This window comes from Hevea brasiliensis, chromosome 5, assembly GCF_030052815.1.
Source record: "Hevea brasiliensis isolate MT/VB/25A 57/8 chromosome 5, ASM3005281v1, whole genome shotgun sequence".
NCBI lineage: Eukaryota > Viridiplantae > Streptophyta > Magnoliopsida > Malpighiales > Euphorbiaceae > Hevea > Hevea brasiliensis.
In genome coordinates, this window is record NC_079497.1 from 14,700,597 (window position 1) to 14,727,798 (window position 27,202).

The following is a 27,202-nucleotide window of genomic DNA, read 5'->3' on the forward strand; positions in this document are numbered from 1 at the left end:
GACTACAGTAATTCACCTAGATCTAACTAATTATAGCACTGCCTATCATATTTTTTTGAGTTATTGATTATACGGCATGTGTGAGTTCTACATATTAGTATTCAAAAATTTCAACTGGAGTGCCATGAATTACATTGTATATGATTTATCACAAAATTATATTTAATAGATAATTAATTTAGTTATATTCAAATTCTATTAGAAAAATAACAAATTATCCAATTTATCATGAGTAGCATGTGGTGTGAATTAATGCCTGTTTGGCACTATAATTTGAGGGTAAAAAGCTTTTTCAAAAAATTTTAAAAAAATTATTTTATATACTGTTAAAAAAATAATTTAAAAAAACAATTTTATTATTTTAATATTTTTATAATTAAAATTTATTAAATTTAATTTAAATTAATTTTTAATATTTTTTAACTAATATATTTAAAAATATTTTTTCCAATAATAATTCTAACAACAATTGTCAAATAAACTCTTAGTGTGTTATGCTCGTGACGGTAATAAGTTAATAATGGTAGTAAAATAGCTATAAATTTATTGATGTATTTATATAATTTAATTAATAATAAAAAATATATATGTAAATATAATTTTTATAAAAAGGATGAATCATACAAATATTATGATGTCTTGTTTATTTTACTTATTCTTTTAATTTATATGCTTTAATGATCGATAAAAGAAATAACATTAAAGATATTGTTTATGTTGTGTGTATGAGTATTGTTGCTTTTATAAGAAATATTGGTGGTAAAATAAAATATTTAAGTTCATATACACATGCCCATTAACTAACACTTGACATAATTAAAAAAATATTAATTTTATTTAAAATTTAAAATTTTCATTTTAAAAGTGAAATTAATTTTAGTAGATTAGGCCTAATTAAGTTTGAAATTTGATTTTAACATATTTTTTTAATTATAAATTTAATTTTTTATATTAGATAATGATTAACCTAATAATTTTATCTTAATATTTATTGATGTTAAACTAAAAACCAAACATGAGAAATGGAGTGAAAAAGTAACCATAACCAGCAATGCATTCCAGTGTGTATGGTGAAATTATTATTAATATTGAACAGTGATGTTGATTCCTATGGATGATCACATGATTTATCGAGGGCAAGTCGTGTTCGATACCGCCATTATCTTTTGCATAAACATTTATGTACAAGTATTATACTATAAGCAAAATCCTTTCAATTACAATTCATTTTAGACTTCTAACTTTTGTGACTTGCCTTTTCTGCTATCCATTTTAAAGCATAATTGGAGTTATAATTTTTTGACCAACATGATTTATGCAGATATCTATATGATCTTGATGTCCATTTGGACTGCTTTCTACGATCAGAGTCAAAAGCAAAAATATTCTCTCCCTTTCCTAGCTCAACTGTTTGAAGCATTCTTTTTCAAATGACCGCAGCATCAAAATGCAAGGAAGGAACACTAGAGACTTTACCCAACTTCTGCCTTCTATGTTTCACAACGCAAGGAAGGAGGTTAAAGTGATAACTTCCACTATTCCGATGGAGTCACCTATCTTTGCAACTATGAAGAATGCGAACTATATCCTAAAATTCCTTTCCATAATGGAATCTAAAGAAAATGGAGCATTTGCATCTATATGGGTTGATGATGAAGGCTATATCGCTGAGATCCAAATATGAATGTGGCTTTCGTAACTCAAGATAGGAAGCTTATCTTGCTTTCGTTTGACAAGATCCTCAATGGTTACACTGCATTAAGGCTACTTCAACTGCCACCTAAATTGGTCGAGCAAGGGTGATTAAAAAGTGTTAAAATGGCTAATCTTAATTACTGTCGTGGAGCCTAAAAAGGCAACTGAAACTATGTATTTTGGGAGTAAACTTCCTGTCTTCCCAATTGTTACGTGGGATGAGCAACCCATTAGAGATGGTAAAGACTAACGACAATCTTCTATATTACACTACATTATTTTGTGGTTTTTAATTTGGAATCTCCTAACTAGAAATAAGTTAGGTATACCAGGAGACCTATTAACAAGGTTTTTGTTGGATGGCGTTGCTAAGTTTTTCTTGATTATCTTATTAATAATATTTTCATTTATATAAAAAAAAAAACTTAGAAATAGAAGGAATATAAATTTTTTAAATGCTTAATTACTCATTGAAAGCAAAATAACCAAAATTCCACAATTAATATTTGACATAATTTAAAAAAGATAATTTTATTTAAAAATATTAAATATTTAAAATTTTATTTTAACTTATCTTCTTTTAATTGTTACTATATATAAAATATTTGAAAATTAAAAATATAAAATCTTTAAAATTTTATTTTAAAACTGAGTTTAGTTTTATTAAAATAAAATCAAATCAACTAAATCAATTTTTTAAAAAATTAAAAACCAATTGAACTTAAGTACCAAATAAGGAAAAAATAAATTAAAAATTTAAATTTGATTCATTATTTTGATTTAATTAATATATTACTGAATCAATATATATTAATATACAAATTAATATAATAATTAATATACAAGTTAATATATAAAAAATAAATAATTTAACTTATTGAAATTTATTTAATTTAGATTAAATCAAAATAAAAAATAAAAAATTTAAATTGTTACTAGTAACAGCGGTTGGATGACTATTTAAAGTAATAAGAAGTACAAAATTATGAGGCCAAACGTCATTTTCTAGATGGGCAAAGTGTGATAATGACCTGTTGAATCGTGGAAAATACCATTTTCTCTTTCACAGTAATTGCATAAGGAAGTGTTTCTTTTATTGGCAAAGGTTCAAACCTATCAGATACCAAACTATACGAGTCAACTTAGCAAATCCTCGCCTATATAAGGGGTCCAAACCAAACTTGCTTTCCCCACCACCTCTTCGCGTCACTTAAATAGCAGCTAACACATCGACTTGGCTGTTCAAAGATGGAACCAAGAAAGATTGCAGGAGCAAAAGGAATCGATGAAGAGAAATGGGTTTATGATTCTTCTGTGGATCATAAAGGAATGGTTCCTCTCCGTGCCTCCACTGGTGTTTGGAAAGCTTCTCTCTTTATCATTGGTAAGAAACTAGCAACATACCAGGGAGATCTTATTATCATAACATTAAAACTTATTAATGGAAACTAATAGGTTAATTTGCAATGTTTTTAATATGTTTTTAATTTATTTTTAAGCTTCTTCTCCCTTGTTTTCATGGCGACTAAACTGATAATTTACGTCATTTAATTTGCGGCAAAATCACTTCCACAAAATATAATTATTCTTCTTCTCCTTTTTCATGAACTATGATTAATCTTCTTATTACACGAGAGTTCATGAGAAAATAAAACTTTTTCAAAAAATTTTATATATATATATATATATATAAATATACACACAGTATTTCTCTTTATGGATTTGTTTTAGCTTTCCTTACTAACAGTCTATTTTGATTTTCAATTTGATAACAAAACGCATAGCTAATAGGATGAGAAAAAAAATCTTGTCTGATATTATTTGTCATACTCGATTCACCTTTATCTGAGATAGACTCAAAACTGATAAGGCCCTCATTGCTTTTGGATTATTTTACCATATGAAAAATAAAGTTAGTGACAATAGACGACACTCATGACTTATATATAATCTATCTTGATTTTTTTTTTATATCCGTTAAAGATATGGTATTTGAGAACCTTAGAATTCAAATAATAATAATAATATAACTTTTGGGTGGCAAATAGTATATCTTTGAAGTCTTACTTAATTTTCCATTTTTTTATCATCTTTGGAGAAATATAAGCAGTACATGTAATCAAGAATTCAACTATAGATCATTGAGCAAAAGGATGAGAGGCCGAAGCACCGCCAATCCATTCCACAGAAATAAACAAATTTATTAATTAGTGGCATGGATTTATTCCCAATTACAAAACCAGCGGAGAAGATTGTAATGTTAAAGTAGTGCTTTATCAATTGGAAGTCCTCTTCTTCTTTCTATTTCTCGCTTTTAAATGCTTTGATTCTTATGTCTTAATTTTATATATCACCATGTATGCTTTTTCATGGTTACATGAACTGGTTTAGAATATATATTGATTCGCCAAATTTTTTATTGTTCTTGTGTAGTAACTGCAAATAAAAAGTTTTACCTTTTAGTTAAGTAATTCAACTAGTATTAAGTGATTTTGAGCGATAAAATTTAAATTTTTTTATAAGTAGATTTTTTATTAAAAAAATTAGTAAAACCAGGAAGTTTTAGCTTGTATCATCCAACTAACCTAGTTATCAGACTTTCTAGTATATCCAAACTAAGACGATATATGCTAAGTTAAAAAAAAACTTGGCAAAACGATATAAACGAAGTAAAAAATGTATACCTACATTCTCATTTTGAAAAACTTATTTGCTAATAAACATATATCAGTTAATCATGAGTGGCAGCTCGCATAGTAAATGAGATTTATGAGTGGACTTTACTTGCGAGTTAGCAAGGGTTTGAATCCTATGGGAAGCAAGAAAAAGCTTTACCCTTTATGGCTAGGAGATTCTCATCACCCCGAGTAGTGATTAATCTCATTTGTATAAACTAGTGAAAACACTTCGTGATATTAAAAAAAATAAAATAAAATAAAAATCAGCAAAAGATAGTACAAATCTACTTCTCATAAAAAAAAAATAATAATCGATTCTTGAATTACAATCACAGAAATTGAGAATTTATGCCTAGCCCTACTACTTTTATGAGGTGAAATGAGGAGCCTATAATGGCGACAGGAATACTTAGTAAGGTCCGCACGAATGGCATATTGCATGTGGTGTGGTCTCCCAATTCCACAACTCACAATGGGTTTAGGCAACGTTCATCACATATATCCACTTTGTAAATTAAAAATCTCGAGAAAGAAATAAATATTTTAAGATTTTATTTTGATGGGTATATTGTCCTTTGGCAGCAATTGAATTCAGTGAGAGGCTGAGTTACTTTGGAATAGCAAGTAGCTTGATCATTTACCTGACCAAGGTGATGCATAATGACCTGAAGACGGCTGCCAGGGGTGTTAACTATTGGTCTGGTGTCACCACTTTGATGCCTCTACTTGGAGGCTTTGTTGCTGATGCTTACTTGGGTCGTTTCTCCACAGTTTTTGTTTCCTCCATAGCCTATCTTCTGGTAATCTAAATTTCTCTTTCCATTAATTATTATTGAAAAAAAAAATTATGTACAATCTTAAATGAACATTTAATCGCTTAAACAATCAATTAATTTATTCAATGCACTTAACTCAGTAGGTCGTTTAATTAATTATCTTCATAAAAAAAATTAGAATTGATTTAAAATTTTCAATTGATAATTTTTCACATATTTAACATTTAAACTATTATAATTATTTTATTTAATTTTGATTTTAGGCTTGTATTTTTGTAATAAAAAAATAATATAAAAAAATCTAAATGTACTGCAAAGCTATGAAAATAAATCAACTTAGAATGGCCCATCCAAATTCAACTCGGGTTTCGTGTTCTTCACTATTGGGCCATGAAAAGTTCAATCAAATCGATTTTTTTAGGTGATTGGACCATGTTGAAATTTTAATGTATTAAAAATCTAGAAAATATTAGGTGCTTTTTTAGAAAACATATTATAATATATGTTTTATATTCATATATATGCTTGAATTTCTTCGCAAATTATGGGATATGAGGTGTATATATTTATATTATAAAATTTGATAACTCATAAGAATAATAAGATTAATACAGTATAATATTCTCATAAGAGAAAAATATATAAATATAAATAATTAAAATTTTATGCTTAAAAATAATGTGTAGAGCAGAAAAATCTTATAAATAGCAATTAATTCTTTTTCATTTTGAACTATTAAAGAAATTTCTCGAACTAAAACGTTTTGGTTCTAACGGATTTTCTTGGCAAAAACAACTAATGGATCATTTCAGTCAAACTTATACATGTTTGCAATTATTTCTTGAAGTGCTTTTTTTTTTTTTTTAATTCCTATTTTATTGATGTGAATAAACAGGGTTTGATTCTCTTAACAATGTCCCAATTCCTACCAAGTCTCAAGGCATGCGATGGTGATGTTTGTCAAGAACCGAGGAAGGTTCATGAAGTGGCGTTCTTCCTCGCCATCTACTTGATCTCCATCGGAACTGGAGGACATAAACCCTCTTTGGAGAGTTTCGGAGCCGACCAATTTGACGATGATCACAGTGAAGAAAGAAAGAAAAAAATGTCATATTTCAATTGGTGGAACTTTGGCCTCTGCTGTGGACTCGTATTTGGTGTGACACTAATTGTTTATGTACAGGACCATATGAGCTGGGGTGCTGCAGATGTTATTCTCACCGTAGTTATGGCTCTGTCAATAGCAATCTTCATTATAGGAAGGCCATTTTACCGTTACCGGGTGCCGACGGGAAGCCCCTTGACGCCTTTGTTACAAGTTCTTGTTGCTGCCATTAAGAAAAGAAACCTACCAAATCCTTCCAATCCTGCTGATCTCTATGAAGTACCCAAATCTCAGATGGACCAAGGGAGGCTTCTTTGCCATACCCAGAAGCTCAAGTAATTAAGCTAACTTTTCTTTTTATGTTTTATAGTTAGATTTGAAAACTCTCCATAATTCTAATTTCAATAATATGGTTCATTTTTGAAAAAAAAAATTGCAGATTTCTTGACAAAGCAGCTATTCTGGAAGACACAGAAAATGCTGCAGAGAAGCAAATTCCTTGGAGACTTGCAACCGTGACTAAGGTGGAGGAAATGAAGCTTATTCTCAATATGATCCCAATATGGCTAGCTACCTTACCGTTTGGAATTTCGGTAGCACAAGCCTCCACATTCTTTATCAAGCAATGCACCACTATGAACCGAAAGATTGCTAATGGATTCTTGATCCCACCAGCCTCCATTTATGCTATTGCAGCCATTGGAATGATATTCTCTGTGACCATTTATGAGAAGGTCCTAGTACCAATACTAAGAAGGATGACAGGAAACGAGAGAGGCATCAAAATTCTTCAAAGAATAGGCATTGGAATGCTGTTCTCAATTTTGGCAATGATAATTTCAGCCTTGGTGGAGAGAAAGAGGCTAAGTGTTGTGGAGAAAGATCCAGTGAAGGGTTCACTTTCAATGACTGTGTTTTGGTTGGCTCCACAATTTCTGATCATAGGCATAGGAGATGGATTTACACTAGTGGGGTTGCAGGAGTACTTCTATGACCAAGTTCCTGATTCAATGAGGAGCTTAGGTATTGCCTTCTACCTTAGTGTGATTGGAGCTGCAAACTTCATTAGTAGTCTGCTGATAACAATTGTGGATCATGTTACAGAGAAATATGGGAAGAGTTGGTTTGGGAAGGATCTAAACAGTAGTCGTTTAGACAATTTTTACTTGCTATTAGCAGGTATTACTGCAGCAAATATGGCAACCTATGTGTTGTTGGCCAGGCGATATTCTTACAAAAATGTGAATAGGAGTGTGGCTGTGGCTGTGGCAGATTGCTCGGTTGATGATTGGGCAAACTCAGTGGCTTGAAGTGCAAATTTCCCCAGTCTGGCGTATAAATAACATATCATATAATATTAGTGTATGTTGTGTTTACTTTTGGAAATTTAAGCCTGCGTATGTTTCAATAAATACATGCTAAAGAATTGATTAAAAACTCTCGTAGCTAGCCTCGTATATTTGGTGGTAGAAATTCTACCTATGAAGCCACTCTTACCCAAAAAAATAAAACAAATTAAAGAACATTGCCACAGGCAACTCGATTAAGAAACAAATCTAGAGTCTATATCCCACTTCGCCGTCTTTGAGCTGGGGGCGAACAAGAAAATAGTAGACTGAGGGTTTCTAGAATTACAGGATCGATCACTGGGTAAAGTAGGGCCATTGGTGAAGTTTTCCAATTCATAGTTGAGATTTCTAGCTATTGGCAATTAGATTGGGTTTTAGTCGCAATTTTTAAGCTAAATTTTTTCTCATATTGTTATTACGTTTTCAATTTTAAAGAAACTAAAAATATGAAAGAGTATATCTCTTCTTCATCAATAAAATAATTTTAAATAAACAAGATCAATATTGAAAAATGCACTCTTAAAATTCTATGAAAAGAACTTAGTCTTGGTATACTTATCCCAGCATACCCTTAACAGTAGGAAAAAAAAGTCATGCTCATAAAAAAAATAAATAAAAAAAATTATTTTTGTGGCATTTTATCATTAGCCTAGTGCACCAAATATTAGAAAATGCCCTACAAAATTTGTAAAAAATAGAAAGTTAATCTTCTTATTTCTAATTTGAAATAATTAGATCCATCAAGTTTTATTTTGTCAACAATAATATCCTTCTATTAAGTAGTCAAGAAATTTATCATTTAGTCAAAAAAAAAAAAAAGAACATAATATAAAATTATAAAACCAAAAATGCCTTTTGTTTTCTTTGTTTTATTATGTTTGGGGGAGGTAAATTAAGATAAAATATTTTAAAGTAAGATATTTTATAGTTTTTAAATTTTTATAATTTTTTTTTATTGCTTGTGTGGAAGTAAACAATGTAAGAAAAAAATTGCTATGAAAATTACCGATCAACACGAGAATTTTCGTTAATAATACAAATTATTGACGAATTATTGATTAAAATAATTTGATCAGTAATTAGGGTGTCTCGATAATATGTACTGACTACTTTTTTTCATTAATGATTTTATCAATTATATTTATCATAATTAAATTGTGACTTTTTGATCGACATTATCGTAAAAAAAATCGGAGGATACGATTGTAATATTTATGAAATTATCAACAGAAATGATATCGATAATTACCAATAAAAGGTATTAGTCCATAGTTAGTTGGCTTGAAATAAAAGCCAATAAATTACAACCGACAAAGTTATGTGGTCGTTATTGAGAGAGAGGATTATTTTTGACATTTCTTGGTCCATTAATATCAATTGGAGGCATTATTGCAGTGACAAAATGAAACTGAAGGGTCTGTTTGGATGAAGGCGATAAAGAAGGATAAATAATTATTTTATTCTTATTTGAGAAGAGGTGAATTAATAGAGAATAAGGGTAAGTAAGGGTAAATCTTACCCTCGCTTATCCCTCAAATATCAATTTTTTTTACACTCTAAATTGGGATGTAAGAAAGGATAAAGAGGGAGAAGATTATTAGGAATATTTCTATTTTTACGCTCCTTAAATTTACTCATCCTTTACATCTTCCAAAACATAGAAAATACACATTAACTCTCCTTACCTTTCTATTAATTCACTTCTTTCCAAATATAAAATTTTTTTTATTGTAACTCTCCTTACCCTTCCATTTCTTTATCCCTTTTTAACCTTTCATTACTTATCCTTCCTTCACCTCTTCCAAACAGATCCTAAAGGACAAGATTATTTCAAATTAAAATAAAGGGACCAATATATGATTTTTGACACTCTAAACATTTTACCTTGCAACATCATGCATATCTAATTGCTTTTTTTTTTTTTCACTTTTAATTACATAAATATCGATTATTTTTTCAATTGAATCCAAGTTCAAATAAAATTGGTAATAAGAATTAAACACCATTTAGGGATTAAAGATAAAATTAATTAGGAAATAAAGTTGAATTCTAATTAGGAAGTTTAGTAATAAAAAAAATTAAAAGAAAAAGAGAAAAGAAACTATCATAAGTATTTCCAATTTGCACTCTATACATGAAAAATTTATACAATAAAATAAAGTTGATACATATAAAAATTATAACTATTAATTATAATAGATATAACGTAAATTCTATTATAATTATTTATTATAATTAAATCATTATATATATAATAATTACATAAATAAAATTTTGACACACACATATGCCTTGCTTTCAAACGATGTATTTCTGTACATGATTGGCACTTCAGTCTTGGGCTGGTTGCTATTGCAGGGAATAGAGGTCCTGGCTTTTTGTGGAAAATTTTGGTGAATCTTCCAATCATGTGCTCATTCATTGTTCCATTTAAAAAATGTGATTTCTTTGTTTCCTTTTGCCTTCCATCAGATTTGTCATCATTATTTTTACAATGGAGATTTTTAACTGTCAGGAAGATGCAAGTAGACTTCTGGTTGTGTCTTTTCTTTTCAATCAATTGGTCCAATTGGCTCCTAAGGAATAATGTTATCTTTAATGGCTGCACTCCAAATGACATTGACCTTTGTGGCTTAATTTTTCTCAGGGTGTCTCTTTGGATGAAAATTGCAAGGGAGGGCTTCCCTTATACAGGCTTACAACTCTTTTAGGAAGCTGAAGTTATTAAAATTTGGGTAAGTGAAGAAATAATGAGGCCAAATGTGTCTTGGAACCAACCTTCCCCTCTCTCCCTCAAATGGAACGCCGACGAATCATCATTTAGTAGATTGTACTCAGATCACTAGTAGCTATGTAGATAAGGAATATTATTACTGTCATGAGATGTGTCACATTCAATACTCATATAAGAAAATAAAGGAAAATTATTATAATAAGCACCTAATTTTAAGATATACACATAAATCATATAATCATACATTATAGAATAAAAAAAAATAACACAGGATTTAACGTGGTTCAACCATAAAGTCTACATCTACGGGCAAAACGAAAGAAAATGTTCAACTAGTGTCACACTTTACCCATCTGTAAGACATAATATGATCCCGTAGAATACCTAATGAACTATCGAACTTCACCTACCGATAACTCATTAAGTACCCTACAAGGGAATTTAAATCAATTTTCTTACTTTTAATAAGTGGTGAGCATTTTCTAATAGGTATTAACATATTTAATTCAAGTTAAAAACTAGTTAAAATTTTTTTTTGCCCATTTTACTTTTCCGCAAATTTTATAAAAATTTTGACAGAGTTCCGTCTATATTTTAAGAAAATAGTTTTTCAAATACCTGGAAAAAAACACCTCCAATAATTTTTTTCAACCACTACTTCAATTTCACAATCAGTCTCAAACAATTTCTCAAGTCTTAAAATTCAACAGTCAACCTTTCTCAATTTCCAAAATTCAATAATCATTAAAATAACATCTATCAATCTCATTCAAATTAAAATAAAACATTTCCATTCATTAAAGACAACAATCTATATATATACATCATACTAAAATCTACATTATGAAAATTCAAACTAAATTTTATTACAACTTTAAACAAACTTTGTACAAACTACTCAAGATCGATTTACATGTCCATACATTTATGTGTAATACATACATCAAAATAAATATTTACAGGCAGGGTATAAATTATACCCGACAACTTCAAGCTGATAAATCATCAATCCTCAGCAGCTCAGTCTGCTGCTCCTCTAGTCTATATATCTGCGACAGCAATAAAAGCTATCGCTAAGTACTAGGACTCAGTTGTGGACAACATACTAAAATAATCTTTATGCAGAACTTAAATCACACTTATTCAAAAATTTGACTGAACATGAGAATTAAATACAAATCATGCATTATGAGATTTTAATCCCAAACAATTTCATTTTGAAGTATCAAATCACATTTCATAAAACCCACAGTTAGATCATGCCATTCGAAACAAATAGAATCTCAATAGCCAGAGGCTAAAGAGAAATCACATCACAAGGCTAGCTAGCTCAAATATATGGATATCCATTCACATCATTTTCTACTGGCACACCTCAACACTTCTCCAGAGAAGGAATCAAAATTCGAAACTAATTACCCACACTAGTCATGCTAGTGAGGTGTTTAAATATATGGTCATGACACTGTGGTTTCAAAACTTATCTTAACAATTTGCTAAACATTGTCATTTCAAATATACACGATAACTTTCACAATTTAAATCAAAATATCATAAATAAGGTCACAATAAACTTTCAACAATTCCAAGCAAAAGTAAAATGCATATTTCATTCACTTTATCAATGAATTTTAAAGCATAGTGATGTTGTACACAAACCTCAAGCGAGTCGCCTCTTGGCCTTGACTCGATTCTTTGGGTTCTTTTTCGGTGTTCTTTTCAACTGAAACACACAATTTTACAGTGTTTCAGTACCATAACTTAGCATAAATCCAAAAATAAATTTAACTTCACTTTTACCTAGCTCTAACATACTAAACTCGACATTCTTGAAATTTTTGTGTTTCGGATTACTCTTCACTATACTATTCATGTCAAATTGTTAACTTTCTAAGGCTTAATAGGTATGGAAATTCCAACTTCACCCACATACCACATTTTGGTCACTAAATTTGTTGGTTTTGGTTGTTTATTCAAATTCTAAGTCTTTTAGGTAAATTTGATAAAATTTCAGTTTTAGTGTCTAAGGTTGCACTATTCCATTGGTCATCTTACTATTTGAATTTAGCAAAACTTTCTTCATAGAAAATGTTCCCTATTGTCTTACGTTTATTCTCCTTTTTGAATCACTCCAATTGGAGTTTTGTAGCTCAAGTTATAGCCATTTGAACCATGGCTGCTGGATTGGATACAACCCAGAATTTTTGGGCAATTTTTGGTTCTGGCAGTTTTAGGTCAACCAAGTTTGGGTGGCCAAATGGCATAATTTGGGTTTGTTTTCTTCATAAAAGTTTTAGGTCTATATCTAAACTATCCACTGGTAAAATTTTAGGTCATTTTGACCTGCCTAGCTCAAGTTATGACCAAATGAACAAACACTGTTCATTTGGTCATTTTGTACAGGGCAGACTGTGATTTTTCAAGTTTGGTCAATTTGTTCACTAGGTTTTGGTCACTTTTTGGGCATGCTTCCTAAATGAAAATTGTGTCATTTAGTGTCTATTTTCATTCCCAATTGGTCTCATACCAATTAGACTTGTAAAATTTCATTTTTGATCCCTCAAAGGGACTTTGGTCATGCTGCCAGCAGCATGACCACACTCAATCCGAATTTGGCCTTAACTCCAACCACTCCAACACACTTCATTTGGTCACAAATGACCATTTCTCACTTCACAATCGGTCAAAGACATCATTTACCACTTCCTCACATTTTTCTCACTAAACCCTAAGTGTCCAAACCCTAACCACACTAAATTGTTGCATTTAGCTAATTTCAAAGCTTTTAACTATAATCATTCAACTAATGGAGGTCCATAAACTCATTCAAATCCATCAAACCATACAATAAAACCCCCATACAATTGCTGGCTGAATTTCAGCTTGGTCCCTTAACAATTTGTTTCATTTCATTTTAAGTTTATTTACAAGTTAATCATGCTATAAATACAACTACTAAATCTCAAACTTTCAAATTGGTGTGCTTACCTCACTTGAATTTGAATTCTCTAATTTCCCTCTTCTTTTCTTCTTTCTTTGATGATCAATCTCCTTCTCAAGTGACTAGAACAAGTTTTTATGAAGCAATTATAGGAGAAGTTGAGGTTTAGTAAGGATTTCAAAGCTTGAGTGCAAGCTTTAATGGAGGAAAATTCATGGAGATGAGAGGGGGAGGGTTTCGGCTAACTTGAGGAAGATGAGGGAAATGATTTTTTTTTCTTTATTTGGATATTTAACCTTTAGTTGACTTAGTCAAAATATTAAGTAAATAAAAATTATTTATGGCCTCATAGGTGATGTCACCATGATGATGTCACTACCTTTTTACTTTTTTTTTCTTTTTTTTTTCTATGTATTTTTCTATTAGTTCTTTAATTTAATTCTCGACTCTGAAATTTTTTTTTCTCCGATTTTATTTGACAGTTAGGTCAGGAGTCAGCTCTCGGGGTCAATTGACCAAATTGCCCCTCGTCGGTTCGACCCGGTTTGCAAATAATCCAATATTTCTTCCGGCTTCCTAACCTAATTATTTGACTGACTTAACAATTCTTTTTCATAATATTCTCTTTTCCACTGTGTTCATAATAGTCCTAAGGACCGCAGCGTCACATTTTATAATTCGAAATTTGAGTTTAAAACGACTTCGCAGTCCTTCCCGAGAAGGTTACCCATCGCTGTGACTCTCGGCTCGTTTAACTTCTTATGTTCTGTTTTTCTTATTTATACTTAACTAATTGGCAATTACTAATTATTTGTGTTTATAGGTTATCTAGTTGTCTTAAGTAAGGTTCTAATCCCCTTAATTATCCGGACCGACATCGATCACCGGAACTGTGAAATATACCAGGCTATACAAATAGGGGTGTTACAATTCTCCCCCCCCCCCCCCCTCCCCCCCTTAAATAAATTTTGTCTCAAAATTTTACCTGGTATCAATCTCTGAACAGCTGTGGGTGCTGTCTCCTCATGTCCTTCTCTCGTTCCCAAGTAGCTTTTTGGCTCGAATGATGGTTCCATAGCACTTTTACCAACGGTATTTGCTTGTTCTGTAGCTGCTTCACCTTATAAGCCAGAATCACTATGGGTTCTTCCTCATATGTGAGGTCTGGATTCACTTCAGTTTCTTTCACTGGTAGTACATGAGATGGGTCTGATCGATACCTCCTCAACATAGACACATGGAAGACATTATGTATCTTCTCTAACTCTGGAGGTAGTGCCAAACGATAAGCCAAAGGACCCACTCTTTCCAGAACCTCATATGGCCCAATGAAACGAGGACTCAGTTTTCCCTTTATGCCGAATCTCATAATTCTCTTCCAAGGAGAAACCTTGAGGAATACTTTCTCACCCACTGCATACTCAATATCCCTTCTCTTCAGATCAATGTAGGACTTCTGACGGTCTGATGCAGTCTTAAGTCGATCTCTGATCACCCTGATTTTCTCTTCAGTTTGCTGAACAATTTCGGGTCCAATCATCTTTCTTTCACCCACGTCATCCCAACACAACGGGGTTCTATATTTTCTGCCATACAAAGCTTCATATGGAGGCATCCCAATGCTTGATTGGTAGCTGTTGTTGTAAGCAAACTCAATCAAAGGCAAGTGTATATCCCAACTGCCCTCAAATTCAATCACATAAGCCCGTAGCATGTCCTCCAAGATCTGAATTACCCTTTCAGACTGGCTATCTGTTTGTGGGTGGAATACAGTACTAAAGTTCAATCTAGTTCCTAGGGCTCTCTGAAGACTACTCTAGAATCTAGAAGTGAACCTAGGATCTCTGTCTGATACGATGGATACTGGCACTCCATGCAGTCTCACAATCTCATTAATATATAACTTGGCCAATCTTTCTAAACTGTAGTCCATCTGGATTGGTAGAAAATGAGCAGACTTGGTTAGTCTGTCAACAATAACCCATACTGCATCATGACTCTTCTGTGTCCTCGGAAGTCCCATCACAAAATCCATCGTTATTCTCTACCATTTCCATTCCGGTACTGGTAGTGGATGTAACAATCCAGTGGGTACTTGATGCTCTGCCTTCACTTGCTGACAAGTTAGGCATTTAGAAACAAACTCTACCACATCTCTTTTCATACCCATCCACCAGTAATGCTCTTTTAGCCCTCTATACATTTTTGTGCCACCAGGGTGCATGGTAAAAGGAGACTTATGCGCTTCCTTCAAAATGATCTGCCTCAAATCAACATCATTAGAAACACATATTCTACCCTAGTGTAACAATAGACCATCATCTCTGATTGAGAATTTTGGTTTCTTGCCCTGCCGAACTTCTTCCAACAGCTTCTGATATTTTGATCATTCTGAGCAGCCATTATGATCTGATCAATCAACACTGGCTGTACATGCCATGCAACTGCTGTCTACCCATCATCATTAATCTCTAAGCTGGCATGCAATGATCTTAACTCATGTACCAAACACAAAGGAGTAACCCATAGACTCGCCATAGTCTTGCGACTTAAGGCGTCAGCCACAACATTAGCTTTCCCTGGCTGATAGTCTATCAGACAATCATAGTCTTTTATTAACTCTAACCATCTCCTCTGTCTCAAATTCAGCTCTTTCTGGGTGCCCAAATACTTCAAACTCTTATGATCTGTGTAGATATAACACTTTTCCCCGTACAAATAGTGTCTCTAGATCTTAAGAGCGAACACGATGGCTGCAAGCTCCAAGTCATGTGTCAGATAGTTCCTCTCATACGGTTTCAGCTGGCGTGATGCATAGGCAATGACATTTTGATTTTGCATAAATACACAGCCTAACCCATTATGAGAAGCATCACTATAAACTGTATATTCTTTACCCGAAGTAGGTAAAGTCAGGACTGGAGCTTCAGTCAAACATTTCTTCAATTCATCAAAACTCTGTTGGCATTTATCCGTCCACTGAAATTTCACATCTTTCCTAAGCAGCTTGGTCAATGGAAATGCCAACATGGAGAATCCCTTCACAAATTGACGGTAGTATCCAGCTAAACCCAGAAAAAACTGCGAATCTCTGTGACATTTCTGGGTGGCCTCCAATTAAGGACAACTTCAATCTTACTTGGATCTACCTTAATGCCCTCTTTTGATACTACATGCCCCAAGAAAGATATTTCTTTCAGCCAAAATTCACACTTCGACAATTTGGCATATAGCTGTTTCTCCCTCAAAGTCTGCAGTACAATCTGCAGATGTCTATCATGCTCTTCTGCACTCCTCGAATAGACCAATATATCATTGATGAATACCACAACAAACTGTCGAGGTATGGTCTGAAGATAGTGTTCATCAGATCCATGAAAGCAGCCGGAACATTAGTTAACCCGAATGGCATAAGCAAGAACTCATAATGGCCATAACGTGTTCTGAAGGCAGTTTTAGGAATACTCTGCTCTTGCACTTTTAGCTGATAATAACCTGATCTCAGGTCAATTTTGGAGAACACAGCTGCACCCCTCAACTGATCAAATAAGTCATCAATGCGGGGCAATGGGTATCTATTCTTTATTGTCACCTTATTCAACTGCCGATAGTCAATGCATAACTAGAGAGTGCCATCCTTCTTCTTAACAAACAATACTGGCGCTCCCCAAAGAAACACACTAGGGTGGATAAAGCCCTTATCAAGTAGCTCTTGCAACTGCACTTTCAATTCTTTTAGTTCTATTGGTGCTATTCTGTATGGCGTTATGGAGATTGGGTCCACACTAGGCATAACATCAATCTAAAACTGCACCTCTCTTTCTGGAGGTAATCCTGACAATTCATCAGAAAACACATCCGGAAAGTCACATACAGTAGGGATGTCCCTTAGTGCTGGACTCCCCACTTGGGTGTCTATCACATGTGCCAAGTATGCTTCACACCCCTTTCTGAACATCCTTCTGGCTAGTGCAGCCGAAATGATGTTTGATGGCAATAAATGCCTCTCCCCGTGTATTACCACATCACCGTACAGAGGGAGACCAAAAGTGACTGTCTTCAGTCTACAGTCAATCATGGCATGATGCCTGGCTAACCAATCCATGCCCAAGATAATATCATACTCTCTGAAGGGCATTTCAATCAAATCTGATAGGAAAACATGTCCTTGGATCACCAAAGGACAGTCTCTATAAATTCTGTTGACCCGGACCTCTTGTCCTAACGGACTAGTTACTAGCACTTCAAAACCCATTTGCACACATGAAACAGCAAGTGAACTGACTATGCTAGCACTAACTTATGAATGGGTTGAACCCGGATCAAACAACACAAATACTTCTTGATCAGAGATAGAAAATGTACCAGCTATAACATCAGAAGTCTCAGCCTCTTCTCATTGTCTCATTGTGTAGACTATGGCTGAAGCACTTCCTTGTGCTGACCGACCAACTGTTCCCTTACTGCCAGAAGCAGTGCCTCTACCTCTTCCTCTTCCTCTACCAACTGATTGTGAACCTCTGGGAGCAAGACTCTGAATAGATCCCTCAGCAGTAGTAGGAGCTGGGCCATATCTCGGAGACGGAGCACTAGTGCAGTCTTTAGCTATATGGCCTTTGCCTCCACAGTTAAAACAGGCTCCAGTGGCCCAATAGCATTCCCCCCATGAATCTTGCCACAAGTCTCACAGGGGCGGACAGAATGTGAACCCCTGCACGACTGCTGACCAGACTTAGGGGGTCTCTGTTCGAAAAATCTGCCCCTACCAAATCTTCCACCTCGACCCCTACTGGGTCCACTAAATTTCTTCTTCTTCCTAGAAGTCCCACCAGAACTCTGTTCTACTGACTTTTCCCCCTTGTCTTTTTCTGATTTCTCAGCTTTCTCTAATTTTTCTTTCACTGGGGTTGCTTCTGATTCTATTCTTTCCAACTCAAGTGCTTGAGACATGAGCTCTGAGAAGTTGCTATGTCAGAATCCCACAACTTGCATCCTTATACTGGGCTTCAAACCCGTCTCAAATCTCTTGCACCTTGCCTTACTGGTGGAAAGGAGACTCCCAGCATAATGACTTAAGCGAGAGAACTCCCTCTCATACTCTGCCACTGTTCTGTTGCCTTGTTTTAGACTTAGAAACTCTTGTAGCTTCTGATCAACATATGCATCTAGGATGTATTTCGGTCTGAACTCTCTAATGAAGTCATCCCAGGTCAGCACTGGTGGTTCAATCAAGCTGTGGGGGATGGTCTTCCACCAATCATACGCATCCCCTTGTAGTAGAGACACAGAATATTCAAACTTTAGTTTATCTTGGCAGTGCAGCTTCTTAAATACTCTATCTATCCTTTCAAGCCATTGCTCTGCCTCTAAAGGGTCCACTGTACCCTTAAATTCTGCAGCCCCATACTTCAATAATTTATAATGTAATGCACTGTATGTAACAAATATAGACATTGAGCAGTTGTACTTAACAAAGAAAATACACAAATTCATAAGTAAAACATAATTTAAAAAATTTTGCTCTGATACCACTAAAACATGTCACACTTTATCCCTCTGTAAGGCATAACATGATCCCGTAGAATACCTAATGAACTACTGAACTTCACCTACCGATAACTCATTAAGTACCCTATAAGGGATTTTAAATCAATTTTCTTACTTTTAATAAGTGGTGAGCATTTTCTAATAGGTATTAACAGATTTAATTCAAGTTGAAAACTAGTTAAAATTTTTTTTTGCCTATTTTATTTTTCCGCAAATTTTATAAAAATTTGGCAGAGTTTCGTCTATATTTTGAGAAAACAGTTCTTCAAATATCTGAAAAAAAATACTTCCAATAATTTTTTCAAACACTACTTCAATTTTACAATCAGTCTCAAACAATTTCTCAAGTCTTAAAATTCAACAGTCAACCTTTCTCAATTTCCAAAATTCAATAATCATTAAAATAACATCTATCAATCTCATTCAAATTAAAATAAAACATTTCCATTCATTAAAGACAACAATCTATATATATACATCATACTAAAATCTACATTATGAAAATTCAAACTAAATTTTATTACAACTTTATACAAACTTTGTACAAACTACTCAAGACCGATTTACATGTCCATACATTTATATACAATACACACATCAAAATAAATATTTACAGGCAGGGTATAAATTATACCCAATAACTTCAAGCTGATAAAACCTCAATCCTCAGCAGCTCAGTCTGCTGCTCCTCTAGTCTCTATATCTGCGACAGCAATAAAAGCTATCGCTGAGTATTAGGACTCAGTTGTGCACAACATATTAAAATAATCTTTATGCAGAACTTAAATCACAATTATTCAAAAATTTGACTGAACATGAGAATTAAATACAAATCATGCATTATGAGATTTTAATCCCAAACAATTTTATTTTGAAGTATCAAATCACATTTCATAAAACCCACAGTTAGATCATGCCATTCGAAACAAATATAATCTCAATAGCCAGAGGCTAAAGAGAAATCACATCACAAGGCTAGCTAGCTCAAATATATGGATATCCATTCACATCCTCTTTTACTGGCACACCTCAACACTTCTCCAGAGAAGGAATCAAAATTCAAAACTAATTACCCCCACTAGTCATGCTAGTGAGGTGTTCAAATATATGGTCATGACACTGTGGTTTCAAAACTTATCTTAACAATTTGTTAAACATTGTCATTTCAAATATACACGATAACTTTCACAATTTAAATCAAAACGTCATAAATAAGGTCACAATAAACTTTCAACAATTTAAAGCAAAAGTAAAATGCATATTTCATTCACTTTATCAATGAATTTTAAAGCATAGTGATGTTGTGTACAAACCTCAAGCGAGTCGCCTCTTGGCCTTGACTCGATTCTTCGGGTTCTTTCCCAGTATTCTTTTCAACTGAAACACACAATTTTACAGTGTTTCAGTACCATAACTTAGCATAAATCCAAAAATAAATTTAACTTCACTTTTACCTAGCTCTAACGTGCTAAACTCGACGTTCTTGAAATTTTTGTGTTTCGGGTTACTATTCACTATACTATTCAAGTCAAATTGTTAACTTTCTAAGGCTTAATAGGTATGAAAATTCCAACTTCACCCACATGCTACATTTTGGTCACTAAATTTGTTGGTTTTGGTTGTTTATTCAAATTCTAAGTCTTTTAGGTAAATTTGATAAAATTTCATTTTTAGCATCTAAGGTTGCACTGTTCCATTGGTCATCTTACTGTTGGAATTTGGCAAAACTTTCTTCATAGAAAATGTTCCCTATTGTCTTAAGTTTATTCCCCTTTTTGAATCACTCCAATTGGAGTTTTGTAGCTCAAGTTATAGCCATTTGAACCATGGCTGCCGGATTAGACACAACCCAAAATTTCTGGGCAATTTTTGGTTCTGGCAGTTTTAGGTCAACCAAATTTGGGTTTGTGTTCTTCATGAAAGTTTTAGGTCTATATCTAAACTGTCCAGTGGTAAAATTTCAGGTCATTTTGACCTTCCTAGCTCAAGTTATGACCAAATGAACAAAAACTGTTCATTTGGTCAGTTTGTACAGGGCAGACTGTAATTTTTCAAGTTTGGTCAATTTGTTCACTAGGTCTTGGTCACTTTTTGGGCATACTTCTTCCTAAATGAAAATTGTGTCATTTAGTGTCTATTTTCATTCCTAATTGGTCTCATACCAATTGGACTTGTAAAATTTCATTTTTGGTCCCTCAAAGGGACTTTGGTCATGCTGCCAGCAGCATAACCACACTCAATCCGAATTTGGCCTTAACTCTAACCACTCCAACACACTTCATTTGGTCACAAATGACCATTTCTCACTTCACAATAGGTCAAAGACACCATTTACCACTTCCTCACATTTTTGTCAATAAACCCTAAGTGTCCAAACCCTAACCACACTAAATTATTGCATTTAGCTAATTTCAAAGCTTTTAACTATAATCATTCAACTAATGGAGGTCCATAAACTCATTTAAATCCATCAAACCATACAATAACACCCCCGTACAATTGCTGGCCAAATTTCAGCTTGGTCCCTTAACAATTTATTTCATTTCATTTTAAGTTTATTTACAAGTTAATCATGCTATAAATACAACTACTAAATCTCAAACTTTCAAATTAGTGTGCTTACCTCACTTGAATTCGAATTCTCTAATTTTCTTCTTCATTTCTTCTTTCTTTGATGATCAATCTCCTTCTTAAGTGACTAGAACAAGTTTTTATGAAGCAATTATGGAAGAAGTTGAGGTTTAGTAAGGATTTCAAAGCTTGAGTGCAAGCTTTAATGGAGGAAAATTCATGGAGATGAGAGGGGGAGGGTTTCTACTAACTTGAGGAAGATGAGGGAAATGATTTTTTTTTCTTTATTTTGGATATTTAACCTTTAGTTGACTTAGTCAAAATATTAAGTAAATAAAAATTATTTATGGCCTCATAGGTGATGTCACCATGATGATGTCACTACCTTTTTACTCTTCTTTTTCTTTTTTTTTTATGTATTTTTCTATTAGTTCTTTAATTTAATTCCCAACTCCGAAATTTTCTTTTCTCCTATTTTATTTGACAGTTACATCAGGAGTCAGCTCTCGGGGTCAATTGACCAAATTGCCCCTCGCTGGTTCAACCCGGTTTGCAAATAATCCAATATTTCTTACGGCTTCCTGACCTAATTATTTGACTGACTTAACAGTTCTTTTTTCGTGATTTTCTCTTTTCCATTGTGTTCATAATAGTCCTAAGGACCGCAGTGTCACATTTTACAGTTCGAAATTTGAGTTTAAAACGACTTCGCAGTCCTTCCCGAGAAAGTCACCCATCGCTGTGACTCTCGGCTCATTTAACTTCTTATGTTCTGTTTTTCTTACTTATACTTAACTAATTGGCAATTACTAATTATTTGTATTTATAGGTTATCTAGTTGTCTTAAGTATGGTTCTAATCCCCTTAATTATCCATACTGACACCAGTTACCGGAACAGTGAAATATACCAGGCTATACAAACAGGGGTGTTACAACTAGGATGAAAAGAGTAAGATACAATCACTCAGAACTCTCAAACCCTAACCCCAATGTGTTTCCTGAATATCTCATAACTTTATTACAAAAGGCAAAATATTACAATCGAGTCATAGCGCGGAACTTTCAAGTCGGGTCACAATTCGGGTCCATGAAAATATATTAAAAATTTAAGCCACATAAAAATAATAAAAATCTTGCATAGGTCAAACAATTTAAAAAAAGTCGTGAGAAAAAAGGGAAAACTGCAATTGCAAATAGATGAAGATATTGAATGTGATATTTTGAATATTGATGATGGTAAGGAAAAAGCAAAGAATCTATTACAAGATAAATGGTTAATAGATTCTACTTGTCCATTCTATATTTGTCCAAAAAAGGAGTAGTTTAATGTGATTAAAGAGAAAAAAAAAAAAAAAAAAAAAAGAGCAAGTGAAGCTAACCACTTGTAAGAAGATTGGAGTTGAAGATATTAGTAAAGTAAATATCAAGTTACATAGTGATCGTGTGAAAATAATTAATGAAGGTATGTTTCTAAATCCAAACATAATTTAATTTTCCTAGATATATTGGATTTCTTAGAATATTGGTGTTCTATTTAATGTGATGTCATAAGAGTTAGTTGATGTGCTCTTATGATCATGAAGGATAAAAAACTTGGCGTAAGAAATCTCTACAAATTGAAAGATATTGCACATTGGTTAGAAGTATGCGTGTTGAAGCAAGGAACAATACCCAAAGAGTTCAAAGAAATACTTAGCTAGAAATTGACTTTTGTGGAAGTTGTAAGGCTAATTCCAATTGATTTGGCCGTAAGGATTTTTTGAGTATATGTTCCAATAAAATTAGTAACAAGAATTAAAGACTAATAAAAAATTAGAGTTAAAATTAATTATGAATAAATTTGATTAGGATGTTTACAAGTTAAAAAAAAAAAAAAAAAGCAAAAGGCTTGTTTAGGTACTTAAAGTTTGATCTAATATTAACATAAATCCTTAAAATTTTTTGGGTTCTACATAATCCCTTCAAATTTTAAAAAATATTAAATAAGTATTTCAAATTTTAAAAATGATCAAATAAGTTATTTTACTATTTTGAGGACAAATAAACCTTTTAACTTTTTTTTTTTTTTATAAGCAAACTGAATTTTATTTAAAGAAAGAGAGAAACATGGAACAGGGGCTCAAATCTATCCCTTGCCAACAGACAAACCCATATACATTCTATCCTAAAGAGCAACTAGTTCCTTGATACAAAAATCATATTAAACTGAAAAGAGTTGCATAGATACAACCCACAAATAGAGGAAACACAGCAAAGGAGTGATTTAAATAGAAAACAAATATAATAGACCAAGGCTATCCTATCCTAAAGACCAAACCCTTTAACTTTTAAAAATGGGTCAAAATAGACTAAATTATAACTTGCTTTCAATTCAAATCCAGTCAAGATCATACACAAACTTTTGGTCCATGGGATCCTCATCAACAATGTGTGTGCAGTAAATTATGTGGTTGAGAGCGTGCAATTATTTTAAAGAGGGTGCCACGAGTTAAAGAGGAAATGCAATGAGCCACGAAAAGTGAGGTGTGTGTGAGTGCCATAATTTTTAATGATTAAGTGATGTGAGAAAGAAACATATTTAATATTTGTAATTATTCTTTCATGGTGAATTTATTTGGAAACTATACTTTTGCATAATCACTTTTTTTTTTGTTAATTTTTGTGAGTTATTTTCTTAGCGTTTTCTTATCCACATAAAGCCCTGTGATCTTGTTCTATAGCCCTGTGATCTTGTTCTAAATAAAGAACAGAAGCACAAAGCTAAATAAACATGCAAGTATAAATTCGCACTACTCCTATAGGTGACAAATTAGGTGGGTAAGTTGGATTTAAGTCATTTTGAGTTGTAAGCCATTTCAGGTTCAATTTTTTTTAGTGAGTTTTTGTTTAATAATCTCGAATTAATTCAAATTATTAATCGAGTCACAATATAAAATAGATTTTGAATTAATTCACAGGTTATAAGTCATTTTTAATTAATTCTTTTTTAAAATTAATTTCATTCATTTATATTTAATTTAAAATTTGACCTGATGAAATCAATAAAAACATACTATTTTGAGTCAAATTATATAATTTTCATGTTAATTTCAATATTATGAGTTATTTACTTAAAAAATAAATGGACATATCAGATACAGAGTGTATCAACTATAGTTTAAATACGAGCATATCAGAAAGAGAGTGTATCAACTAATTGTGCTTTCTAACTTCTAGAACATACAATTGCAAGAATTGACCCTATTGTATGCACATTTATAAACAACTTGTGGAAAGTAAAAGTGTGCTGGAAATTTAAAGAGAGTTGGTTTGATAGCTTGAAAGTAAATATAGAGTTTTGGGAAAATAAATACAATAGCTATTGAAAATAAAATTGACAATGATAAAGTAAAGGATAAAAGACTGCTTAAATCTGATTGTTGAGTTAATTGATTGATTGAGTAAGAGCCTGTAATGTTGCTAGACCTTTGCTATTTATAGCCATCCTGAAGGTACTTGAAGAACTCTAAATGAAAGGCTCTGGATTCTACTATACATGAAAATTATCTTAAGCGCTTCTTAACTTTCTATCATCTCTAACTTCTTGTAACCTCCCCTCATCTTAGTTGATTACTCTCCACTTCTCATCTATAAATAACTTCTCACTTTCTAATAACTATCTCTATTCATAAAAAATAACTGATTGATAATATGTAGGCCTTATAATTTAATTAATACAACAAAAATAATTAAATTAATTTTATAAAAATTAATTTTAATTAATTATAGGTCTAAAATAAATAATAATATGTAAATTAATATTTATAGTGTAAGTACGAGTCAATTAAATTTGAATTTTTTTAAATTTTATAGAAATTGAAACAAGTTGCCACCTCTAGCAGATGCAGCAAATAGCAGTTGCCCTTATTTTCTCTCCATAACTAAGTCTCTTTCTCTTAGCCTCTCGGAAAAGCCGAGCGTCATCTTCTGTGGTTTTCCATTCCCCTGTCCTTACAGACAGGGGAAGGCTTGTCTCTGACTGGATTTTTAGGGTCCCTCCCCTTACCTGGTTGGTTTGTATAGTTTTGTTTTTGCGTTTCAATTTGCATATTTGGGTTCCAACTAGTGAAGATGGTTTGAAAGAGGATCTGCTATGAGAAAGAGATGGTTTGATTTGTTGTTTGGTTCCTACGTCCTCGATTTCATTTCCCCTATCCGGTGTTTGACTTGTTACTTTTTGGAGAAGTTGTCGAAAGGTTGGTGATCTATAGATCCAGCATTTACGTGAGGTAGCCGGCGTCCCATGGCTAAACTACGATGTCATGGCCTTGCCTTTCTTTCTCCTAGAGCGACAGTGGTGAGCCTTGTGGGTTTATCTTGAAGAGTTTATCTATCTTAGCTTTGGTTGTGGAGTATGTTCTTCCTAACTTCGGCTAGTTTAGCTGTGGTTGCTAGTCTTTGGAGGATGGTATCTCCTGATTTGGCGCTGGTGGGTCACTCTTGCTCGATTCTGGTGGACGACAATATTATGGGCTGTCAAGAATTGGGCTTATTTTGTGGGACTTGTGCATTAAATAAGGGTTATGCACTGAGCAAGGCCTTATTAAATGTAATTTGCCATTTTGAGTTTTAATGCAATGAAAATGTGCAATTATATATATATATATATATATATATATATATATATATATATTACCACCTCTAGCTAGCAACTCTGCATGTATACAGATCCTTAAAAAAGGAATTTATTTATTTATTTTAAAGATGGTCATCTAAGCAATAATTAATGCTTGTAGACTATGTGCACATAAGCAATTTTTGCATCCAATCCACAGGTATTTCCCTCTCTTATTAAATGACAGCATCGGACTTCTCAATTCTTACTCAGCACACTCAATAGTGCTGCAATTAAGCACTATAGTTATAGGTCCCAAGTCCAAATTGCACCTTTTTCTCTCCCAACTACCATCATCCAATATATATATATCTATATATATATAGTTTTTTAAAAATAAATATTTTATAGGATAATTTACGTTTTAATATTTAATATTTTATAAAATATATAATTTAGTACATATATTTTTAAAATCAAAAAAATTAATTTCTTACTTTATAATCGATAAAAAAAAATAGCTCATGTCATATTGTTCATATCATATTGTTGGTGCAAGTTTCAATTCAAGGGTAGAATCACCTAGAAATAAGGGGCCTTGTACCCTATAAATTTCTAAAATTAAAAAATTACTCATAAATTTAATATATTTTTTCAAAGAAATTACTATTCACCCTCCTACAATTTTTAAAATTAAAATTTTACGTATAAATTTTAGCGTATTTTTTATAAAATTATTGTTTGTCTCTCAAATATTTTTATTTTTGTGTAAATTCCAATCATAATTTAATTTTGATATCTTAATATTTTATATTTTTATTTTAGTCTCCATATTTTTATAAAAATTTCATTTTTTTCCTATTAATATTAAATTCCTTCCCTCAAATGATAAATTCCCAGTTCCATCCTTGTTTCAATTGAAATAATTAAATTTCTATCATTTTGATGAAATTAATAATTTAATCATTGTATTTTTAAAATCAAACAAGATAGTTTCTCACTTTTTAAATTATATATATATGTGTGTGTGTGATAAAATATATGTAAAATTAAGATGGTTAAAATAACTTTTTATAGTTTTTAATTAAATTTACTTTTTATTATTGTTTTGAAAAAAAAAAGAATTGAGATAAATTAGATAAGCTTTTCAATTTTAGGCCATCAAAAGAATTCATAAAATAAAATATTTATTATATTTTTTAATTAACAAT

General features: G+C 32.3%; 1 protein-coding gene and 1 pseudogene across 1 annotated transcript; both read left to right on the plus strand.

The window, feature by feature from the left end:
• Positions 1-1,051: 1,051 nt before the first annotated feature.
• LOC110640427 (D-amino-acid transaminase, chloroplastic-like) lies at positions 1,052-1,945 on the plus strand (annotated as a pseudogene).
• Positions 1,946-2,873: 928 nt separating this feature from the next.
• LOC110640375 (protein NRT1/ PTR FAMILY 5.6) lies at positions 2,874-7,691 on the plus strand. Its single transcript, XM_021791668.2, has 4 exons — positions 2,874-3,079; positions 4,956-5,173; positions 6,045-6,589; positions 6,694-7,691. Exons 1-4 carry the CDS (start codon positions 2,944-2,946, stop codon positions 7,562-7,564), a joined length of 1,770 nt encoding a protein of 589 aa, XP_021647360.2. The 5' UTR covers positions 2,874-2,943; the 3' UTR covers positions 7,565-7,691.
• Positions 7,692-27,202: the final 19,511 nt, after the last annotated feature.